At 42.3% G+C, this 19,308-nt stretch overlaps 2 protein-coding genes across 2 annotated transcripts; both read left to right on the top strand.

The window, feature by feature from the left end:
- Positions 1-788: 788 nt before the first annotated feature.
- On the top strand, positions 789-7,975 carry LOC120486586 (uncharacterized). The gene is made up of 5 exons (XM_039682700.2): positions 789-962; positions 6,162-6,644; positions 6,785-6,912; positions 7,480-7,586; positions 7,676-7,975. The coding sequence occupies exons 1-5, from the start codon at positions 815-817 to the stop codon at positions 7,818-7,820; spliced, it is 1,011 nt and encodes a 336-aa protein (XP_039538634.2). The 5' UTR covers positions 789-814; the 3' UTR covers positions 7,821-7,975.
- A 6,699-nt stretch (positions 7,976-14,674) lies between these two features.
- On the top strand, positions 14,675-16,800 carry LOC120486616 (uncharacterized). The gene is made up of 5 exons (XM_039682758.2): positions 14,675-14,875; positions 14,964-15,278; positions 15,427-15,554; positions 16,331-16,437; positions 16,536-16,800. The coding sequence occupies exons 1-5, from the start codon at positions 14,731-14,733 to the stop codon at positions 16,663-16,665; spliced, it is 825 nt and encodes a 274-aa protein (XP_039538692.2). The 5' UTR covers positions 14,675-14,730; the 3' UTR covers positions 16,666-16,800.
- Positions 16,801-19,308: the final 2,508 nt, after the last annotated feature.

Here is a 19,308-nt window from a genome sequence, read left to right as displayed (position 1 = left end):
GTTGAGCCACGGTAGTCACTTGGAATATTTAAACATTTTCTTCATTGACTTTCTGGGCCGTCAAGAGGCAGTCCTTTAGGAGCCAATGTGGTAGTGATACAGCTCTCAAATTTAATCAAAAATATCTTCATTTGTGTTCCGAAGATGAACGAAGGTCTTACGGGGTTGGTACAGCATGGGGGTGAGTAATTAATGACTTAATTTTCATTTTTGGGTGAACTAACCCTTTAATTACTTACTTACTTTCCTAATAGCGAGTGTGTGAATTTGCATGTTTGTGTAAGTAGGGCATCATCTGACACTTGTGTTACATCCGTTTCCTCACTTAAAAACACCACACGTCTACCTCCCAAACTTAAAACTCACACCCATGAACAGAATTTTGTACATATGTGTATCAGTACTTGAAGTAAAGATATCAAAATTAACAGAAAACAGTCTAGATGCAAATTATTTCAGTTGATCTCTAATTATATGGTGAAATGAGTTCTAGTTGCCATGTAGATCTACAGTATTAACTTCAGTATGAAGTTACAGGCTTTGTCCATGTTAATTGAGTAAATGGAAAATGTCATATACATGCATCTAAACACAGGACATTAATGCACAAGTAAAAATTCTTTTTACTAAGAAAAGAAAACAAAAAACTTTTGTCTATAGTCAGTAAAGAGTTTTTTTAGCCCCCCAATTGCATATCACGTGATCTTGACCAAAGTGGTTGTATCTGTGAGAAGCAAAAGCAGAAGTTCGGAGCAGTGCAATCAACTTGAAGAAACAACTTCTAATAATCTCACTTCTAACTCCAGCAGACTGCATGTCTTATGGCAATATGAACATTCCCAGGAAAGATGACATGGACAGAGAAGATGAAGAAGAGATGACTATCTATGCTAATGTGGATCCTATAAACGATTCTGATGTCAGGACAGAAACGGAGAACTCCCAAACACCTCAACACACAGGTACTGAGATCAATTTCATTATAACACACAAATTTGAGTCATACAAGCAATTGGCAACAATCTTAATATCTGTGGTGTTCAGGCAGTGGTGGAAAGAGTACTAACAAATTGTACTTAAGTAAAAGTATTGCTACTTAAGTAATAATTGACTTGAGTACAAGTAGTAGTACTGAAAAATAATATGACTCAAGTAAGAGTAAATAAGTAGTTTGCTTAAAAAACTACTCAAGTAACTAAGTTACAAAGTACTTTAGTATTATTTCTCTATTATTACCCAAAATGGGAAGATGATAGCGATATGGAGCACTACACCCTTTAATGCAATGCGAAGCAACATAGCTTGTTTTTTATATAATTTAATAAAAAAATATATTATCAATCTGTGTTAAGAAGCAACATGAAACCAATTTCAAACATGACTGACATCTATTGTGATTTTGAAAAGTAAGTCCATGAAAGATCATTTGAATCATTTCATTTGAATCATTTTAAAATTGAAAGCAAAGAACGTTAAGTGAGAGTACTCATAAAATTTACAACAGTAGCCTATGTATAAAAAAAAGTGCCAGTAAAAAACAAACAAATAAAAAACAAAAAAATTAAGTGGGGTACGGGTTAAGTTTGGTTCCCTTTCGTAGTCACTCCGAGTTACGTCGGAATGACGGAGAATGGGGGTTTCGCATAGAAAGCCAATCATCTTCGAGTATTTAAAAACGAGCCAATGGCATGAAATGCCTTGGGGCTGCGGAAATTTGCATAGCGTAACTCCGCCCCACCCCGTGGGTATAAAAGGAGGAAGTGAACGCAACCGCAGTATGTTTTCGCTTCGGAGCCAAGAGACTTCTTCACTCCTAAAGCCAGTTTCACTGAGATAACTCGGACAAGGTGATTTATCGGTGACTGTGTGGAACAAACCCCCGACGCTAGCTCCTCAGGCCACACCCACCGTCCCAGTGTTAGAGCCAGCGAGCGCCGAATCACTTCAGGCATCTGCCTCTTCGCAGGTACCATCTGTTTCGTTCGGCGCCCCAGAGGATGATACGATGTCGATCACAGCATCACAAGGCGGGCTTGATTCCTCAGGAGATGAGGATGCGGCTGCGTTGCCCCCTTCGGGAGTGCCAGCGTTGCCCGTGTCTGATCCCGAGATGACGGCCATGCTATCTCGGGCCGCCGTGAGTATCGGGTTAGAGTGGAACCCTCCGCCCTGTCCCGATCTCTCACGGATGGATAATTGGTTTTTGGGTAAGGCTGCCGCCACAAGGCCACAGCCGACCCCAATACCTTTTTTCCCCAAGCTGCATGCGGAGCTGACGTGCACCTGGAAGGCTCCTTTGACCTCCCGAGAGCGCGCTTCAGCCTCCCCCGCCTTTCCTACCCTCGACGGCGCGGTTGCCCGTGGGTACGCTGGGATTCCCCCGGTGGAACGCTCTGTTGCGATGCAACTGTGTCCGCAGAGCGCGTCCTCCCGCGGTACTCCTAAGCACCCATCCAAAGCCTGTAGATTCTCGTCGTCTATGGCGGCGCATTCCTATAGAGTGGCGGGACAGGCAGCTTCCGCCCTGCATGCAATGATCACTTTGCAAGTTTTTCAAGCCAAACCAAGCAGCTCTTAACGAGCTGCGAGCTGCCACCGATCTCGCTCTCCGGGCAACGAAAGTGGCCGCTCGCTCCCTTGGTCAGGTGATGGCCACTAGCGTGGTCCAGGAGCGTCACCTATGGCTCAACCTGGCAGACACGCGGGACGCCGAGCGGACTCGTCTGCTCGATGCCCCCCTGTCCCAGGTTGGACTTTTCGGCGGTGCAGTCGAGGACTTTGCCCAGCAGTTCTCGACTGCCCAGAAGCAGACGGAGGCGATTAAACATATTCTTCCCCGACGGCCAGCTGCTGCCTCCACCCAGCCGTCGGCTCAGACGCCTCCGTCTGCTTGCCGCCGAGGACGCCCCCCTGCGGCTCCCCTCCCTCCCACGTGGCCCCAGCAGCAGCCTTCATCCGGGTCGCGGCGTGGAGGAGGCCGCAGAAGAGCGTCACAGCCCCCTCAGGCCGCGCGCCCCGCTAAACGCCAGGCGAAGCGGCGTTCCTGAGACGGGCTGCTCAGTGATGAAGTCGAGTTTTTCCCAGGAGGCGGTAGCAGGCCCCCTCCTTCCCCCGGTGGAGGGCCGGGGGAGAATCTTTTGTTCTCAGCTCCCCGCTTCTCACCCACGGGTGGGCAGCACCCTGAGTTGGTTAAAGAAAGACTTGACATCATCACTGAGCACACAGACAGGAGGGAGTTTACGCGAGGTCACAGCGCGACGCCTCACTCATTCCTCTCTGTCTCTGAGGGTGCGGAAGGGAGCATGTGTCGTCCCTCGACTACGCCACTCCCCTCCCCCTCTATCGCCAGACCCCCGGCAGAACAGACCCCCGTGGAACGCTGGTCCTTCCCTGGTCTCTTCTGTCGGGGAACGGGGCTTGACTGTGCATCCACACGGGGTAACTCCTGTGCGCATGCCGGTCTCCCCGCCTCGCTGCCCCTCCGGAGGGACGTCTGTGGTTCGCATGACCCCGCTGGTTCAGTTCCTGGGAGCCTGGCTAGAGCTCCCCGGCCTGTCCCGCTGGGTCATCAGAACGATCAGATTCGGCTACGCGATTCAGTTCGCACGGTCTCCTCCCCGTTTCGCTTCACAGTGATCGGTGGCAATGCCCCGGTCATGAGAGCGGAAATTGCGACCCTGCTGGCGAAGGGTGCAATCGAGACGGTCCCTCCAGCCGAGATGAGGTCAGGGTTTTACAGCCCCTACTTCATCGTCCCCAAGAAGACCGGTGGGTTACGACCGATCCTGGATCTGCGCATTTTGAACCGTACTCTTCATCGATTGCCGTTCAAAATGCTCACAGCCAAACACATTATCGAATGCGTCCGGCCTCAGGATTGGTTTGCAGCGATAGAACTGAAGGACGCGTACTTTCATGTGTCCATTTTGCCTCGACAAAGCACATCCTAGCACACTCTCGAGAACAGGTTTGCGAACACAGAGACCTGGTGCTCCAGCACCTAGCCCGTCTGGGCCTTCGGGTCAACCGGGAGAAGAGCAAACTTTGCCCCGTGCGCACTTTTCTTTAAATCACACAGCAGAAACTGAATGGCTACTTAATTACAGTCTTGTGCTGTATTATAAAGGCATAAAAGTTTCGGTGTTGGGAAAAGGGAGTTCTGCAAAAGGCACTCGAAAAGGGATTCGAACTCTGGTCGAACGCGTCAAAAATTGCTTTCAAGCACCTCACGCTCCCGCCCTACGCCACTGCAGATATTAAGTTAGAGGTATCTTTTTTGCTAAAAACACAGGGGCGTAGTGCAAATGTACACTCTCAACTCACGTTCAAAGTCATAGGCAGCGCAGCGTCTCTCTGTGCATCGCAAAAGCCAGTGTTGACAGTTTGTTTAATATAAAGCGGGAGATTACCAGATACAGTATTTTGCTCGTGCCCTGTGGGTGTTGTAGCCTAGGCAACTGTATCACGCGCCGTTTGAACTGACGCGCTCCTGCGATCTGTCACATTTAAAAGCGCCGAAACGTTATTTCGTTTCGAAACGAAATCTTATTTCACTGTTGTTGAGTTTTTTTCAGCTTTGTACAACATTTGCTTATATTTGCTTAATACATTTACTGTAGTTTAATTGTAATGTAAAGAGGGAAAGCTCTACCATTTAATTGAGCTGTGCATGCGTTTTAGACACTTACATCGTTCTTTCTCCATCAGTGCAATAACTGCATCCATGTTATGAGCCGAGTTTTTTATTTACTTTAACTGCTCAGTGCTCTGGCATTATCAATGGGATTATGTATTTCAGGTGTTGCTAATAATTCAAATTTAAAATCAGAATATTAGCATAGCTCACTTACATTCACTGAAACCGATACTGATTCAAAACATGAGCGCCAGTGATTGAATGTCAACGTGTGGTTTGAAAACCCCGCCGCCTCAGCCGAACTGAAAGTTTTGATTGGTTTTGCAAGTCAGACCTGTCCGTTATTGGCTGAAGTGCTTCAGCTCTGTCTGTGATACACAAATCCGGCGAAACGCGGAAGTAAAACAGCACCGCCATTACTGCGGGCTTTGCTGCTGCAGAAGTAGCGTTGTTCTCGTAGGCGGCTATAGCAGATGTTAGATGTTTTTATTTAGTTTTTTTGTGCGTATGTCCAGTGATGCCGGGAGGAGCGTGTTGTGTGCTTGGCTGTTTTAACAATTTTCTCTGTATTGTTACTGACACATTAAGGTACGAGTTTATTTATTGCTGCAACTGGTCGTGGCTAATGGTTATCTGCAACTTGTGAATAGCCAACTTCAGAGAAAAATGTGGGAAAAGTGTTGTTCTTTACAGGAAAATAAGAGACACTCAAAATATCCGTACTGTATCAAACAGTATATGTCATTTCAGGTTAGTATGCGTTTAATATTTTCTTTTTTTAAAACACAAAAGTTTAAACATTGGTTTTGCTTAACCTATTTATGTACAATTTAATTGTAAATCGGATTTTAAGATCATACAAAAAAGTCACATTACACAAATCAATCATACTTCAAAATAATAGCATTTTTCTGAAATAAAAAGCTTTTGTAACAAACGCTACATTTGAAAAAAATTAAAAAAAGTAATATACTACTTTTATTCAGAAAGGACGCATTAAAGTAATCAAAAAGTGAACGCAAACATTTATAATGTTACAAAGATTCTTTTTATTTCGGATTATCTACTTTGAATCTTCTATTCATCAAGGAATCCTGACTTTTTAAAAAGAAAACATTAATAATAATCAGAAATGTTTCTTGGGCAGCAAATCACATCAGCATTTTATTACCTGGGTAATATTTAATGTTTTCTTGCATGGCTGGATGTTGCGCCCATAGAGTTTGCGGCGGATTTGTGTATAGGCTGAAGCGCAGGGCTCCACCGCAGTAATTTTGGAAAGTGTCTGTCAAATGTCAGCTTGCCCTGTTGCTTCGTCGGCACCTTTGTCAAAGTGCTTCCATAGTACTTTGTACTTTTGGTGAAAAACAAATGTAGCGAAGTTGAATACTTTATTTTTATTCTACTCAAGTTAGAGTAAAAGTACCACATTTTAATTATACTCAAGAAAGTAAAAAAAATTAAAAATCTAAGTAAGTACTGTAATGAAAAGTATTTGTAATTAGTTACTTTCCACCTCTGTCAGGAAGTGGTATTGTGAGGAACAGAAGCCCCAGAGCTGCTCTCGTGTGTGTGGTTCTGCTGTGTGTGCTTCTGCTGACTGCGGTCATAGTGCTGTGTGTCCACATCAAGACAAAGAGCCCTAAATACACTGAAGAGACACACCAGCTACTAACCAAGATCAACAACCTCACCGAAGAGACACACCAGCTACTAACCAAGATCAACAACCTCACCGAAGAGACACACAAGCAACAAACCAAGATCAACAACCTCACCGAAGAGACACACAAGCAACAAACCAAGATCAACAACCTCACAGAAGAGACACACAAGCAACAAACCAAGATCAACAACCTCACCGAAGAGAGAGATGAGCTACTTACCAGGAACATCAAATTGACAAAAGAGAGAGATGGATTGTCATCAAGTAACCGTGACCTGATTAAAGACAGAGACCAGTTAAAAAAGGAGAAAAATGACCTGTCAAAAACTCTTCGTGTAAAGGGTAAACATAAAAACTAAACTTGGTTGTTTCGTTTTTACAGGTTACATGACTAATTATTTAGGTGAAACCGGTTAAAATGAAGTTTGTAGGTCAGTTTGATGGGAATAAAGTCCTTAAACCTAAACTGGTTGTGTTTACAGATGGATGGTTATACCATAAATCCAGTCTTTACTTCCTTTCCACTGAGAAGAAGAGCTGGACTGAGAGCAGAAGATACTGTACAGAGAGAGGAGCCGATCTTATCATCATAAACAACAGAGAAGAACAAGTGAGTAAACTAATCGGTTACTATTGTAACCTCAGTTCCCGAGTATTGTGTAGCTTCATGCAGTGCAGAAACTCCTTTTCCTCGATTTACTGAAGCCTATAATGTAAAACTCATTTAGCAGCTGCACAGTGATCGTCTGTCTCACTCATTGGTTGTGCTGTGGCAACTGTGGAGAGGCTGTCGTCGTGTCCCTCGATGGACCCGCCAAAGGAGACAAGGCCCGCCACGTGTGTGTGGGGCCGCTGAACTCTCGCAAGATCAGAGACGCGATGTTGTCGCTGAAGGAGTGAAATCTGCTATGGTTATCATAGACTAAAGCCTATAATAGGATGTGCATTTGCCGCAGCACAGCCAATGAGTGAGCCAGACGATCACTGTGCAGATGCAAATGCGTTTTACATTATAGGCTTCAGTAAATCGAGGAAAAGAAGTTTCCCCACTGCTTATAGATGCGATACAAAGTGACCGTTTAAAAGCGGAGTCATTTTATGACTGAATAACTATTTATAGGAAGAAAATTGTTAATTCTCTTTATGATCTAAATGTGTTGCTGTTTAATTTTCTCAGGGGTTTGTTCAGAAAAAATATCCTAATGATAAAGTCTGGATTGGTGTGACTGACAGTGATGTGGAGGGCACGTGGAAATGGGTTGATGGAAACACACTGAGCTCTGGGTGAGAAATCAATGAATTAAACTGATTATTGTCTAATAAATTATTCTCACAGTCAGTATCATATCACACAGGCTGATCTTTAATTGCAGGTTCTGGGCGCCTGGAGAGCCAAATAGTTACAATGGAATTAATGAAGATTGTGCTGTAAATTATGTAAATTATGATCCAGGATGGGCTGATTATCCATGTAATGATGATTTTAAATGGATCTGTGAGAAGGTCATTTTAAAATAAGTCAATTCATGAACTGCAGGTTTAGGTCAAAAAATACATCACGGTGTTTCCTAGTTCAGTATGTCAGTCTGCTGATGATGAAAGAAATGTGGAACATGGGTGTTTCTTAAAAATATTAGTCTATTATAAGTCTAATATTATAAGCTACTTTTTGAAATACGTTTTAATTCCTTCTTCTTCTTTGATTCCTTCCTTGACCATGTGACCGAAACCCAAATGTGACGCGTTGAAATTGACTAGATAGCTCAGATAATTACAACTTCCCCCATCGGACTAAAGGTGTGACAATTAGAAGACACCAGTGCTGCGTCTAAATTCGCCTACACCCTAAAACTATGAACTCTTTTTGTAAAGAAAAAAAGAGATACTTTTGAGTGTGTAGTACATACTATCACGTCAAACAATTGCGTCTTTAACTATTGCTCTGTTCCGCATTCTGTGACAGTAAACTGGCCGGTTAATCATCTTGTCACAGTTAAAATCTTCAACATTTAATTTCATTTAATTTCATTTCCCTCACCGTATCGGAGAGAAATGCAGAAGCGTTGATGTGTTGTTTCAACTCTCCTCATATTAATGCATTATTAATGATGCATTTAAAAGTTAATGGCCAAACAGATCTTTATAAATGTCCACATTGTTATTGCAGATTACATAAATATAACAGAAAACATTTTTTATCAGGTTAAACTTTGACAAGTCACTCGAACCTTTATCCAAACCTTTCACCGTTCGTCTTGCATATCTGACATGTTTTTTATTTATTTTTTACACTTTTTGTTTGTAGTTCCTCTTACAAGGTTGTGTTCAATATTAGCCTTTATAGTGAGCACGGATCCACACTTCAATATCCACAAAATCCACACTTTCCACCGGAAATAGTAGATCATCCGGGGACTTCTGGCATACTCTTTTCAACATACTATGCTTTGGGACACACTTATTTTAATCTCACACACTGTTTAGGATGGTTAGTATGGACATTGAGACGGGTCTCCAGCCATATCACCCTTTTGTCTTCAGGAATTCTTGATGGCCATTGGGGTAAGAAAGAGGGGCTTAAAGTATCTTTGATTATTTTCAATCTTACATAATAATAAGCTCTGTCCAGTCAGTTTCTAGTCAAAGTCTCTCAAATATTCATTGGTAATCAAATTCTCTTCTCGCTAACTAGTTACAGTAATTTAATTATTTTCCTCGAAAAAGTAAAGTAAGGGATAAGTATTATACGGTTATTAGTTTATTAGTTACTTCTGATGTAGCAAATGTAATCTTGGTGTGTAGTTTCTGTTCCGTTTCGTTGTCACTTCGAGTTCCGTCGGATGACGACGAATGGGGTTTCGCTTAGAAAGCCTATCGACTTCGACTTTCTGCCCTGTGTGCTTGGGCTTGATCACGCTAGAGCAGCGTTTGTGGATGACTCGCGTTCTCCCCACGGGAACGTGACCATTGCGTCATTACGGTCGAGACTCAATGATCTTGTTAGAGAGAGAGTCCCCTCATGCACACCCTGAAGCCAAAGGTTTTGACGGAGGACAGTAGAAAGAGAATGAGAAAATGAGCGAACGACTTATACTAATACCATTTTAAAAACATTAATTCGTAATACTACTCCACAAAAACATTAAGTACCCCGACTCCGGTCCGGTGCATCAATCTTCCCTCGGCTAGCAAATGCGCGCGCGATCAGTTTACTGTTGGTAATGTGTTATGTAGCTTCGCCCCTTGCCCCATCCAATGTAGACTGCATTGCTTTCTTTTGAGGGAGCTTAGCACACTCAAACATCCCCATAGAGTCGGGGCTGGCAGTTCGCGTCAGCTCGAGACGTGAAAGTATACTGATTACTGAGTTTGGTAGGGGCTTCATTCTTGCAAGTAAATAATACATGATTAGATGGACAAACAGGATAACTATCCTATGTCTGCAGGCTGATAGTCATGTTTGTTATTTATTTTTCTGGTGAAAGTGTCTTGCCTCAGGCTGTAATGCAAATCGATTTTTCAAATTTGCAAATTCATCTATGGTAGCTTGAAGAGGGAAAAAATAAAGCCCATGACACTTTATTCATAAGACGTGCTGAAATATATGCCAATGTACCTGGGATGAAGACATTTCACACGCAACACTGGAGTCTGCCCAAGATGTGAGAACTGCTTCCTTCTGCAGAGTTCGGGGGTATCGCTTGTCAACAAATGCACACATGTATTCCCTAGTGTAACTCTGACAGATTTTACGACAGTAAGTAGAAGACAATACTGTTTCCCAACTGTAGGGGTACCCTGATAGCAAAATTTCAAAATGCTGCTTTAAATAATGGATAAATTTCAATGATCAGCAGCCATGTGCCTAACGGCATAACAGGCTTACTTAGGAAGGCCTGTTAGCAACCACCAACTTAATGAACAACGATAGTGGAAAAATGCCTAATCCTCGTCATAAATTTGTGGTTTCTGTCAGGAGTTAATAATCAATGTACACTTCATCCATCTTGCTTACTCGTCACTGGTAACTCGTCACTGGTTCTGACTTCCTCTTTGAAAAGACTCACCAATAATAAAATCCTACCCTCAAACACAACAAAAGATTACATTTTTACATCTTTAAAATACTACAAAAAGTTTTCTGGGACATAATAGGTTAAAGGAAATATCAAAAATACCTTTTTGTACGCTTGTATACTGCTGCAATAAGTTATGTATTGAAATGTGTTTAAAACACATATATTTAACTTTGTTATGTTCTCACTTTGCTTTCTGTTTTTACTTAACTGGTGTGTAAAAACTAAATAAAAAAAACGAAACAAAAAATATATAAGGGATTGTCTAGGATTATGTTCCGGGTTACTTGACTGTAACCCTGTTCCCTGAAAAAGCGGAAGAAGATGCTGTGCCGCTTAGCGCATTGGGAACGTCTTTAATTGTGACCTGCTGTGTAGAGCCAGACCGATTTATCTTAAGGCCGATATTATCGGCTGATTTTAGGAATTTTCCAAACTATCGGTATCGGCAGTTATAATGGCCGATAAATGAATGTTTCAAAAATAAAATAAAAACGAACGAAACACGCTTCAACCATGTCAAGAGTGTTGCAGTTCTATTTAGTTTGTCCACCAGAAGGCACTCTACACCGTCCTTGTTGGCAACACTCTTGTATAACGTGCCACGCATCCTGCAACCTGCTGATCCAGCCAGAGTCGTGGTGAATTGGTCACAAGACATAGATTGTTTGAAATTTGTTAATGTTTTATTGCGTGTTTCTGAAAAAAAAATTTTATATATCGGCCGATATATCGGAATATCGGATTTTAAAACCAACAAATATTTGTATCAGTATCGGCCTTCAAAGTCCTTTATCGGTCGGGTTCTACTGCTGTGAATATAGTGTGTAAACACGTCAATGGAATCGACCGGAAATAATATAGCCTCGGTCGGTGACATCATCGGCGCACCCGCGACGCAAGGGTATAAATAGATAAGCCGCAGGTGCATCGTCAGAATATTTTGTCTGAAGAGCAGTCCTGGCACATCATCAGCACGGCAAAGTAGCGCAGCATCTCGTTCCACTTTTTCAGGGAACAGGGTTACAGTCAAGTAACCCGGAACCTTCCCTTTCAAAATCGATGCTGCGCTGCTTAGCACATTGGGAACGAGAATACCCACGCCGCCGTGGTTGAAGGTCTCTGGACTCCATACGGCTGTGTAGGTGTGCTCACAAGAACGCAAGAAAGCCCTAGACATTAGCTTGTAATGTCGACTCAAGGACGTGAGAGCCTGGAGTGGCATGAACATCTAAATAAACTATAAAACCTTACAGTATGTATGTGTGCAAATGGGACCAGCCTGCCGCATCACAAACATGCTGTAATGGGGAACCCCTTGCCAATACAGCAGAGGAGGCAACCCCTCTGGTGGAGTGAGCCCTTAGACCTGTTGGCGAAGCTTAGGCAAGAGCAATAGCATCCCTGACACAATGTGACATGGTCTGCTTAGTAGCGGCAGTTGCTCTGACTTACGCCACTGGCGAGTGTGGTGGACATAGGCCTGAAGAGCACGGACTGGACAAAGTCTGTGAGATCTCTCCTGCTCCGGCATTGTGAACGGTGGAGGACAGAAGGCCTCAAGAGTAACCGGATGTACAACCGAAAACGGTACTTTAGGATGAAGATGCAAAATCATTTTCACCATTCCTAGGGCAAAGTCTAAGCAGGACCCTCCAGGAGTATAGCTAAGTCCCATGAAGGGATCTTGGTTCTCACGGGAGGCCTCAGTCGTCTGGCACCACGAATGAAGCGAGCAAGCAGAGGATGTCTCCCGAGTGGCACCCCATCAACAAAGGCGTGGCAAGCCGAGAGAGCGGCCACATTAACCCTGAGAGTGGCGGGGCTTGTGCCCGTTGAAAACTTTTCCTGCAGGAAATCCAGAACTGAAGCAATCTGGCAGCTGACCGGATCTGCACTATGTACAGCACACCACCTTTCAAAAACACCCCATTTGTTGGTATAACTCTTTCTAGTGGAGGAAGCTCTAGCACTAGGGCTGGGCAATATATCGCACGATATTGCTATGCTCGTCTAATCAGTAAAGCCGGTTCCTTGATTAGTAGTAAATCACCTTCACCTGCTTTCAAATGGACGATATGAGTGTTAAATTAACCCTCAAGAGTGTTAAAGTTAATGAGATAATTAAGTGATTAATTTAGTGATGATTGAGCATTATTGAAGACACCTGGGGCCTCATGTATAAACGTTGCGTACGCACAAAATGGCCATAGAAATATGCGTACGCATTTTTCCACGCGCACATCGGGATTTATAAAAAATAAACTTGGCGTAAATAAGTGCGCACCGTAAGGATGCTCTTGACCGTGCGTACGCACTCTTTTAGAAGAGTATGGGTTTTGGCGACACCGATGGTGAGCTGGAGTCAAACGTCTTTTTGCTTACTATTAGACAGAGAATCTAAAGAAAATTATACATCTACAGAAAGATAATACAAATATAATTTCACAAACTTTCATTATCAATTTCATCATCACTTGAAGCAAACATCCCATCCCTTCTTAAATGACCGCGCCAGCACGCGCGTTGGGCCGTTTGGTGACACTAACTGACGCACATATAATATAGCCTATAATCTAACGGCAGATGGAGTAAAACCGTAAATCTTCATTATGAGTCCAAATCATAAATACAGTCCATATTCACAATAACAGTTTAAATAAATAAGAAAATGGTTTAAACTATGTTTTACTTCTGATATAAACATTTAGATTAAATATGCCATTCTCATTAATGGAGTTAAACTCTTAAACTACATGCAATCATTACTGCAATCATTACTGAGAAGTTACAATATATACAGTATATATATATATATATATATATATTCAATAAATAGAAATATACCTCTTTGTTGTGGATGCATTGCTTTTGAACACTTTTCTTCTGGCATGCTGTGTTTTAATGTTTTAACTACAGATTGTCTGAGAAAACTGTTTCGTGCAAATAATGAACAACCCTGTCTATCTAAAATATAAAGTTTACAAACGGGTCAAGAGCCCAACTAAAGCAAACACTGATCTCCATAACGGTGGCTTAAAATTTTAGATTTTTTTCTTGTGATTCTGCTTTAGGTGTCTTCAATAATGCTCAATCATCACTCATTTAATCACTTAAGTATCTCATTAACTTTATCTTGAGTGTGGACTCATATACACTCCCAGGTGTGTTAATTTAACACGGGAGATTTTGTAGTGACGAAGAGCCGTAGTTCACTGACCAGCTGAGCCATATCGCATTAAATATCGCTCGATATGTCCTCGATATTAACGCGATTTGGCTCAGCTTGTCAGTGAACTACTTTGTAGTAAATGCCGCTCCATCTGAAAGCAGGTGAAGGTGATTTACTGCTAATCAAGGAACCGGCTTTACTGATTAGACGAGCATAGCAATATCGTGCGATATATCGCCCAGCCCTACCTAGTACCCATCCTCTGATGGCTATACTTCCAGCAGGATAATGCACCATTTTACAAAGCTCCAATCATTTCAAATTGGTTTCTGGAACATGACAATGAGTTCACTGTACTAAAATGGCCCCCACAGTCACCAGATATCAACAAAAATGAAAAACAAAGAAAAGAATGGCTGGGTCATATGCCCCAAAAATGTTCTAGAGTTAATGCATAATTTTAATGTTCCTGTTTAAGCCTGTTTAAGTTGGCAGCTCTTGTCTTTTTCTTATCTTATCGTTATCAATCACATGTTAGAAGAAAACAGAAGGTGATATGTAAAACATACCATGTGACAAACAGTTTAAAAAACATTCACTTCGCTTTACTTTCTTAATTACTTACTTTTCTATTAGCGAGTGTGTGAATTTGCATGTTTGAGTCAGTAGGGCTTCATCTGACATATGTCTTACATTTGTTTCCTCATTTAAAAATAGCACACGTCTTAAAACTCACACCCACAAACACAATTTTGTACATATATATACAACCAAGTACTTGAAGTAAAGATATCAAAATTAACGTAAAACAGTCAAGATCCAAATGATTTCAGTTGATCTCTAATTATATGGTGAAATGAGTTCTAGTTGCCATGTATGTCAATTAACTTCAGTATGAAAACATGCTTTGTCCATGTTAATTGAGTAAATGGAAAATGTCATATACATGCATCTAAACACAGGACATAAATGCAAAAATAAAAATTGTTTTTACTAAGAAAAAAACAACAACTTTTGTCTATAGTCAGTAAAGAGATTTATTAGCCCCCCAATTGGATATCACATGATCTTGACCAAAGTGGTTGTATCTGTGAGAAGCAAAAGCAGAAGTTCAGAGCAGTGCAATCCACTTGAAGAAAAAACTTCTAATAATCTCACATCTAACTCCAGCAGACTGAATATGTCTTTTGGCAATATGAACATTCCCAGGAAAGATGACATGGACAGAGAAGATGAAGAAGAGAATATCTATGCTAATGCGGATCCTATAAACGATTCTGATGTCAGGACAGAAACGGAGAACTCCCAAACACCTCAACACACAGGTACTGAGATTCATTTCATTATAACACACACACACACATTTGAGTCATACAAGCAATTAGCAACAATCTTCATATCTGTGGTGTTCAGGAAGTGGTATTGTGAGGAACAGAAGCCCCAGAGCTGCTCTCGTGTGTGTGGTTCTGCTGTGTGTGGTTCTGCTGACTGTGGTCATAGTGCTGTGTGTCCACATCAAGTCAAAGAGCACTAACTACACCGAAGAGACACACCAGCTACTAACCAAAATCAACAACCTCACCGAAGAGAGAGATGAGCTACTTACCAGGAACATGCAATTGACAAAAGAGAGAGATGGATTGTCATCAAGTAACCTTGACCTGATTAAAGACAGAGACCAGTTAAAAAAGGAGAAAAATGACCTGTCAGAAACTCTTCGTGTAAAGGGTAAACATAAAGTATATACAAACTAAACTTTTTTGTTTCGTTTTACAGGTTACATGACTAATTATTTAGGTGAAACCGGTTAAAATGAAGTTTGTAGGTCAGTTTGATGGGAATAAAGTGATTAAACCTAAACTGGTTGTGTTTACAGATGGATGGTTATACCATAAATCCAGTCTTTACTTCCTTTCCTCTGAGAAGAGGAACTGGACTGAGAGCAGAAGATACTGTACAGAGAGAGGAGCCGATCTTATCATCATAAACAACAGAGAAGAACAAGTGAGTAAACTAATCGGTTACTATCGAAATACAATCGCTGCTTTACGCACTGCTTTAAAAGGGTTTACCATTTTTTTACCTCGATTTACCAGTAGCACCTCAATGCAGAACATGAGATCCACGGGGAGGAGTCGGATCACGATCCAAGGGGTGGAGATGGGTAGGATTAGGGTTGGGTTTAGGGATCAGGGGGCAGAGTTGGTTAGGTTTAGATGTACAGTATGTAAGGTGGGAGGAATTGGATCTGGATCCGACTCCTCCCCATGGATTTCATGTTCTGCAGTGAGGACCATCTCCGATTTACTGAAGCCTAAAATGTAAAACTCATTTAGCAGCTGCACAGTGATCATCTGTCTCACTCATTGGTTGTGCTGTGGCAACTGTGGAGAGGCTTTTGTCGTGTCCCTCGATGGACCCGCCAAAGGAGACAGGGCCCGTCTCTGATCTCTGATGTTGTCGCTGAAGGAGTGAAATCTGCTATTATGGTGTTTTTAGGGGGCTATCAGACTAAAGCCTATAATAGGATGTGCATTTGCCGTAGCACAGCCAATGAGTGAGCCAGACGATCACTGTGCAGATGCAAATGCGTTTTACATTATAGGCTCTATTATAGGCCTCAGTAAATTAAGGAAAAGAAGTTTCCCCACTGTGTATAGATACGCAATACGAAGTAACCGCTTAAAAGCGGAGTCATTTTATGACTGAATAACTATTTATAGGAAGAAAATTGTTAATTCTCTTTATGATCTAAATGTGTTGCTGTTTAATTTTCTCAGGGGTTTGTTCAGAAAAAATATCCTAATGATAAAGTCTGGATTGGTGTGACTGACAGTGATGTGGAGGGCACGTGGAAATGGGTTGATGGAAGCGCACTGAACTCTGGGTGAGAAATCAATGAATTAAACTGATTATTGTCTAATAAATTATTCTCACAGTCAGTATTATATCACACAGAAAGCAAATGCTGATCTTTAATTGCAGGTTCTGGGCATCTGGAGAGCCAAATGGTGGAATTGATGGAGATTGTGCTGTAAATTATGATACAGTATTTGCTGATTATCCATGTAATAATGCTTTTAAATGGATCTGTGAGAAGGTCATTTTAAAATAAGTCAATTCATGAACTGGTTTAGGTAAAAAAATACATCACAGTGTTTCCTAGTTCAATATGTCAGTCTGCTGATGATGAAAGAAATGTGAAACATGAGTGTTTATTAAAAATATTTTATTAAGTCTATTTGTTATATGTAGTCACATTAAAACAGCTACTTTTTGAAATGCCTTTTAATTCCTTCTTCTTCTTCTTTGATTCCTTGACCATGTGACCGAAACCCAAATGTGACGCGTTGAAACTGACTAGATAGCTCAGATAATTACAACTTCCCCCATCGTACTAAAGGTGTGACAATTAGAAGACACCAGTGCTGCGTCTAAATTCGCCTATATATACTATCGTACATACTATCACGTCAAACAATTGCGTCTTTAACTATTGCTCTGTTCTGCATTCTGTGACAGTAAACAGACCTGTTAATCATCTTGTCACAGTTAAAATCTTCAAGATTTAATTTCATTTAATTTAATTTCCCTCACCGTATCGGAGAGAAATGCAGAAGCGTTGATGTATTGTTTCAACTCTCCTCATGCATTATTAATGATGCCTTTAAAAGTTAATGGCCAAACTGATCTTTATAAATGTCCACATTGTTATTGCAGATAACATAAATACAACAGAAAACATTTTTTTATCAGGTTAAACTTTGATAAGTCACTCGAACCTTTATCCAAACCTTTCACCCTTCGTCTTGCATATCCGGCATGTTTTTTATTCAATTTTTACACTTTTTTTGTAGTTCCTCTTACAAGGTTGTGTTCAATATTAGCCTTTATAGTCAGCACGGATCCACACTTCAAAAATCCACCGAAAATAGTAGATCATCCGGGGACTTCTGGCATACTCTTTTCAACATACTATGCTTTGGGACACACTTATTTTAATCTCACACACTGTTTAGGATGGTTAGTATGGACATTGAGACGGGTCTCCAGCTATATCATCCTTTTGTCTTCAGGAATTCTTGATGGCCATTGGGGTAAGAAAGAGGGGCTTAAAGTATCTTTGATTATTTTCAATCTTACATAATAATAAGCTCTGTCCAGTCAGTTTCTAGTCAAAGTCTCTCAAATATTCATTGGTAATCAAATTCTCTTCTCGCTAACTAGTTACAGTAATTTAATTATTTTCCTCGAAAAAGTAAAGTAAGGGATAAGTATTATACGTTTATTAGTTTATTAGATTATTAGTTACTTCTGATGTAGCAAATGTAATCTTGGTGTGTAGTTTCTGTTCCCATTCAGGGAACTTCGAGCTGCGTGTAAACGCCGTGGGAACGCCTCTGCGTGACGAGTCATGAAGCACGTATGAAATCTGTCCAATGGCGAGACGGAACGTCATAGGCGGGGTGACGTATCGACCAGGAAACTATAAAGCATCCCCGAAACACAAGCGCAACAGCTTCTGAGTCTTCACAAGCGCTCTATGTATGAATTTTGTCTGTCTGTCTAATATTGTATATTTATATATATTGATATGGCGAGCAAACAACAGCAGAAAGTGTGTTCATCCCTGCCCTCGCTTCATCACGGGTGGGGATACACACGATCTGTGTTTTGTTTGTTTGGGAGTGCAGCTTGCTCAGTCGGCTCTCGAGGGGGCCGGCTGTGAGCACTGCGAGTGTCAGCCCATGAAGACACTTCGCTCCCGCCGGGCACTCTTCGAGGAGAGTGGTTCGGTGCGCGCTCCCCGCGGCTCGGGTCCCGCTGCTGCCGAGGCACAGCGAAGGCTTGCGTCGTGGGGATCGCAGATGGATCTATCAGCGGGGATTGAGACGGGCCCCGCCCTTTCTCTGCCCTTACCTGGTAGATCCAGTGCCTCAGTTTCTCGCTGCGGGGGTCCGCGTTGCGGTTTTTCCTGCCCGGGCTGAGGCGCCATCACTTCAATTATCCAGTTCTGAGGAGCTGGATGTTGAAAGTGTGGATGCAGAGTCTATGGACTCAGTGGAGAGCGAGGGAAGCTCGTTTGCCATCCCAGTCTCCCGCGAATGTAGTAAAAAAAAAAAAAATGGAGGTTTTTGACTCGGGCTGTGGAAAAATTAACCTTTGAATGGCCAGTTGAGAAACAAGAGTCGAGAGAGTAAAATGGATGAGAGATTTTTAATATCACACTCACTACCTCCATGCCGGTGTTTGCCACTTCTTCCCCGATCTACACACCGAGGTGTGTAGATCGTGGAACAAACCAGTGTCAGCTAGAATTTTGACACACCAGACCTCTATGTATGCTAATATTGCTGGGTCTAGGAGATATGAGTGAGGGGGAGGTCGTCGGCACTGACGTGATTAATGAGAAGAAAAAAAAAATACTGCGTCAGGCGGCAGATATTTCTCTCCGTGCCACCAAGGAGACGGCCAGATCAGTCGGCCGCTCTATGGCAGCCCTGGTGGCCACGGAGAGGCATCTGTGGCTAAATCTGGCTAATATGAAGGAGAAAGATAAAGCGTTTCTCCTGGATGCGCCGCTGTCGACCGAAAAAAACAGGCAGCGGCGCTCCAGAAATGTCTCCCCCTCCGTACTCATCCTTCGGGGGCTGCTGGGCGAGAGCAGCCCCGCCCGTCGAGAGAGCGTCGCGTCTCGGGCTCCTCCCCAGCAAAACTGGGCTGAGACGCTGCGTTCTCAGGCGAGGTCTTCCCGGGA

Source organism: Pimephales promelas, chromosome 7 (assembly GCF_988280905.1).
Source record: "Pimephales promelas chromosome 7, fPimPro1.hap1.1, whole genome shotgun sequence".
In the NCBI taxonomy this organism is placed as follows: Eukaryota; Metazoa; Chordata; class Actinopteri; order Cypriniformes; family Leuciscidae; genus Pimephales; species Pimephales promelas.
This window is presented reverse-complemented; position numbering and strand designations above follow the sequence as displayed.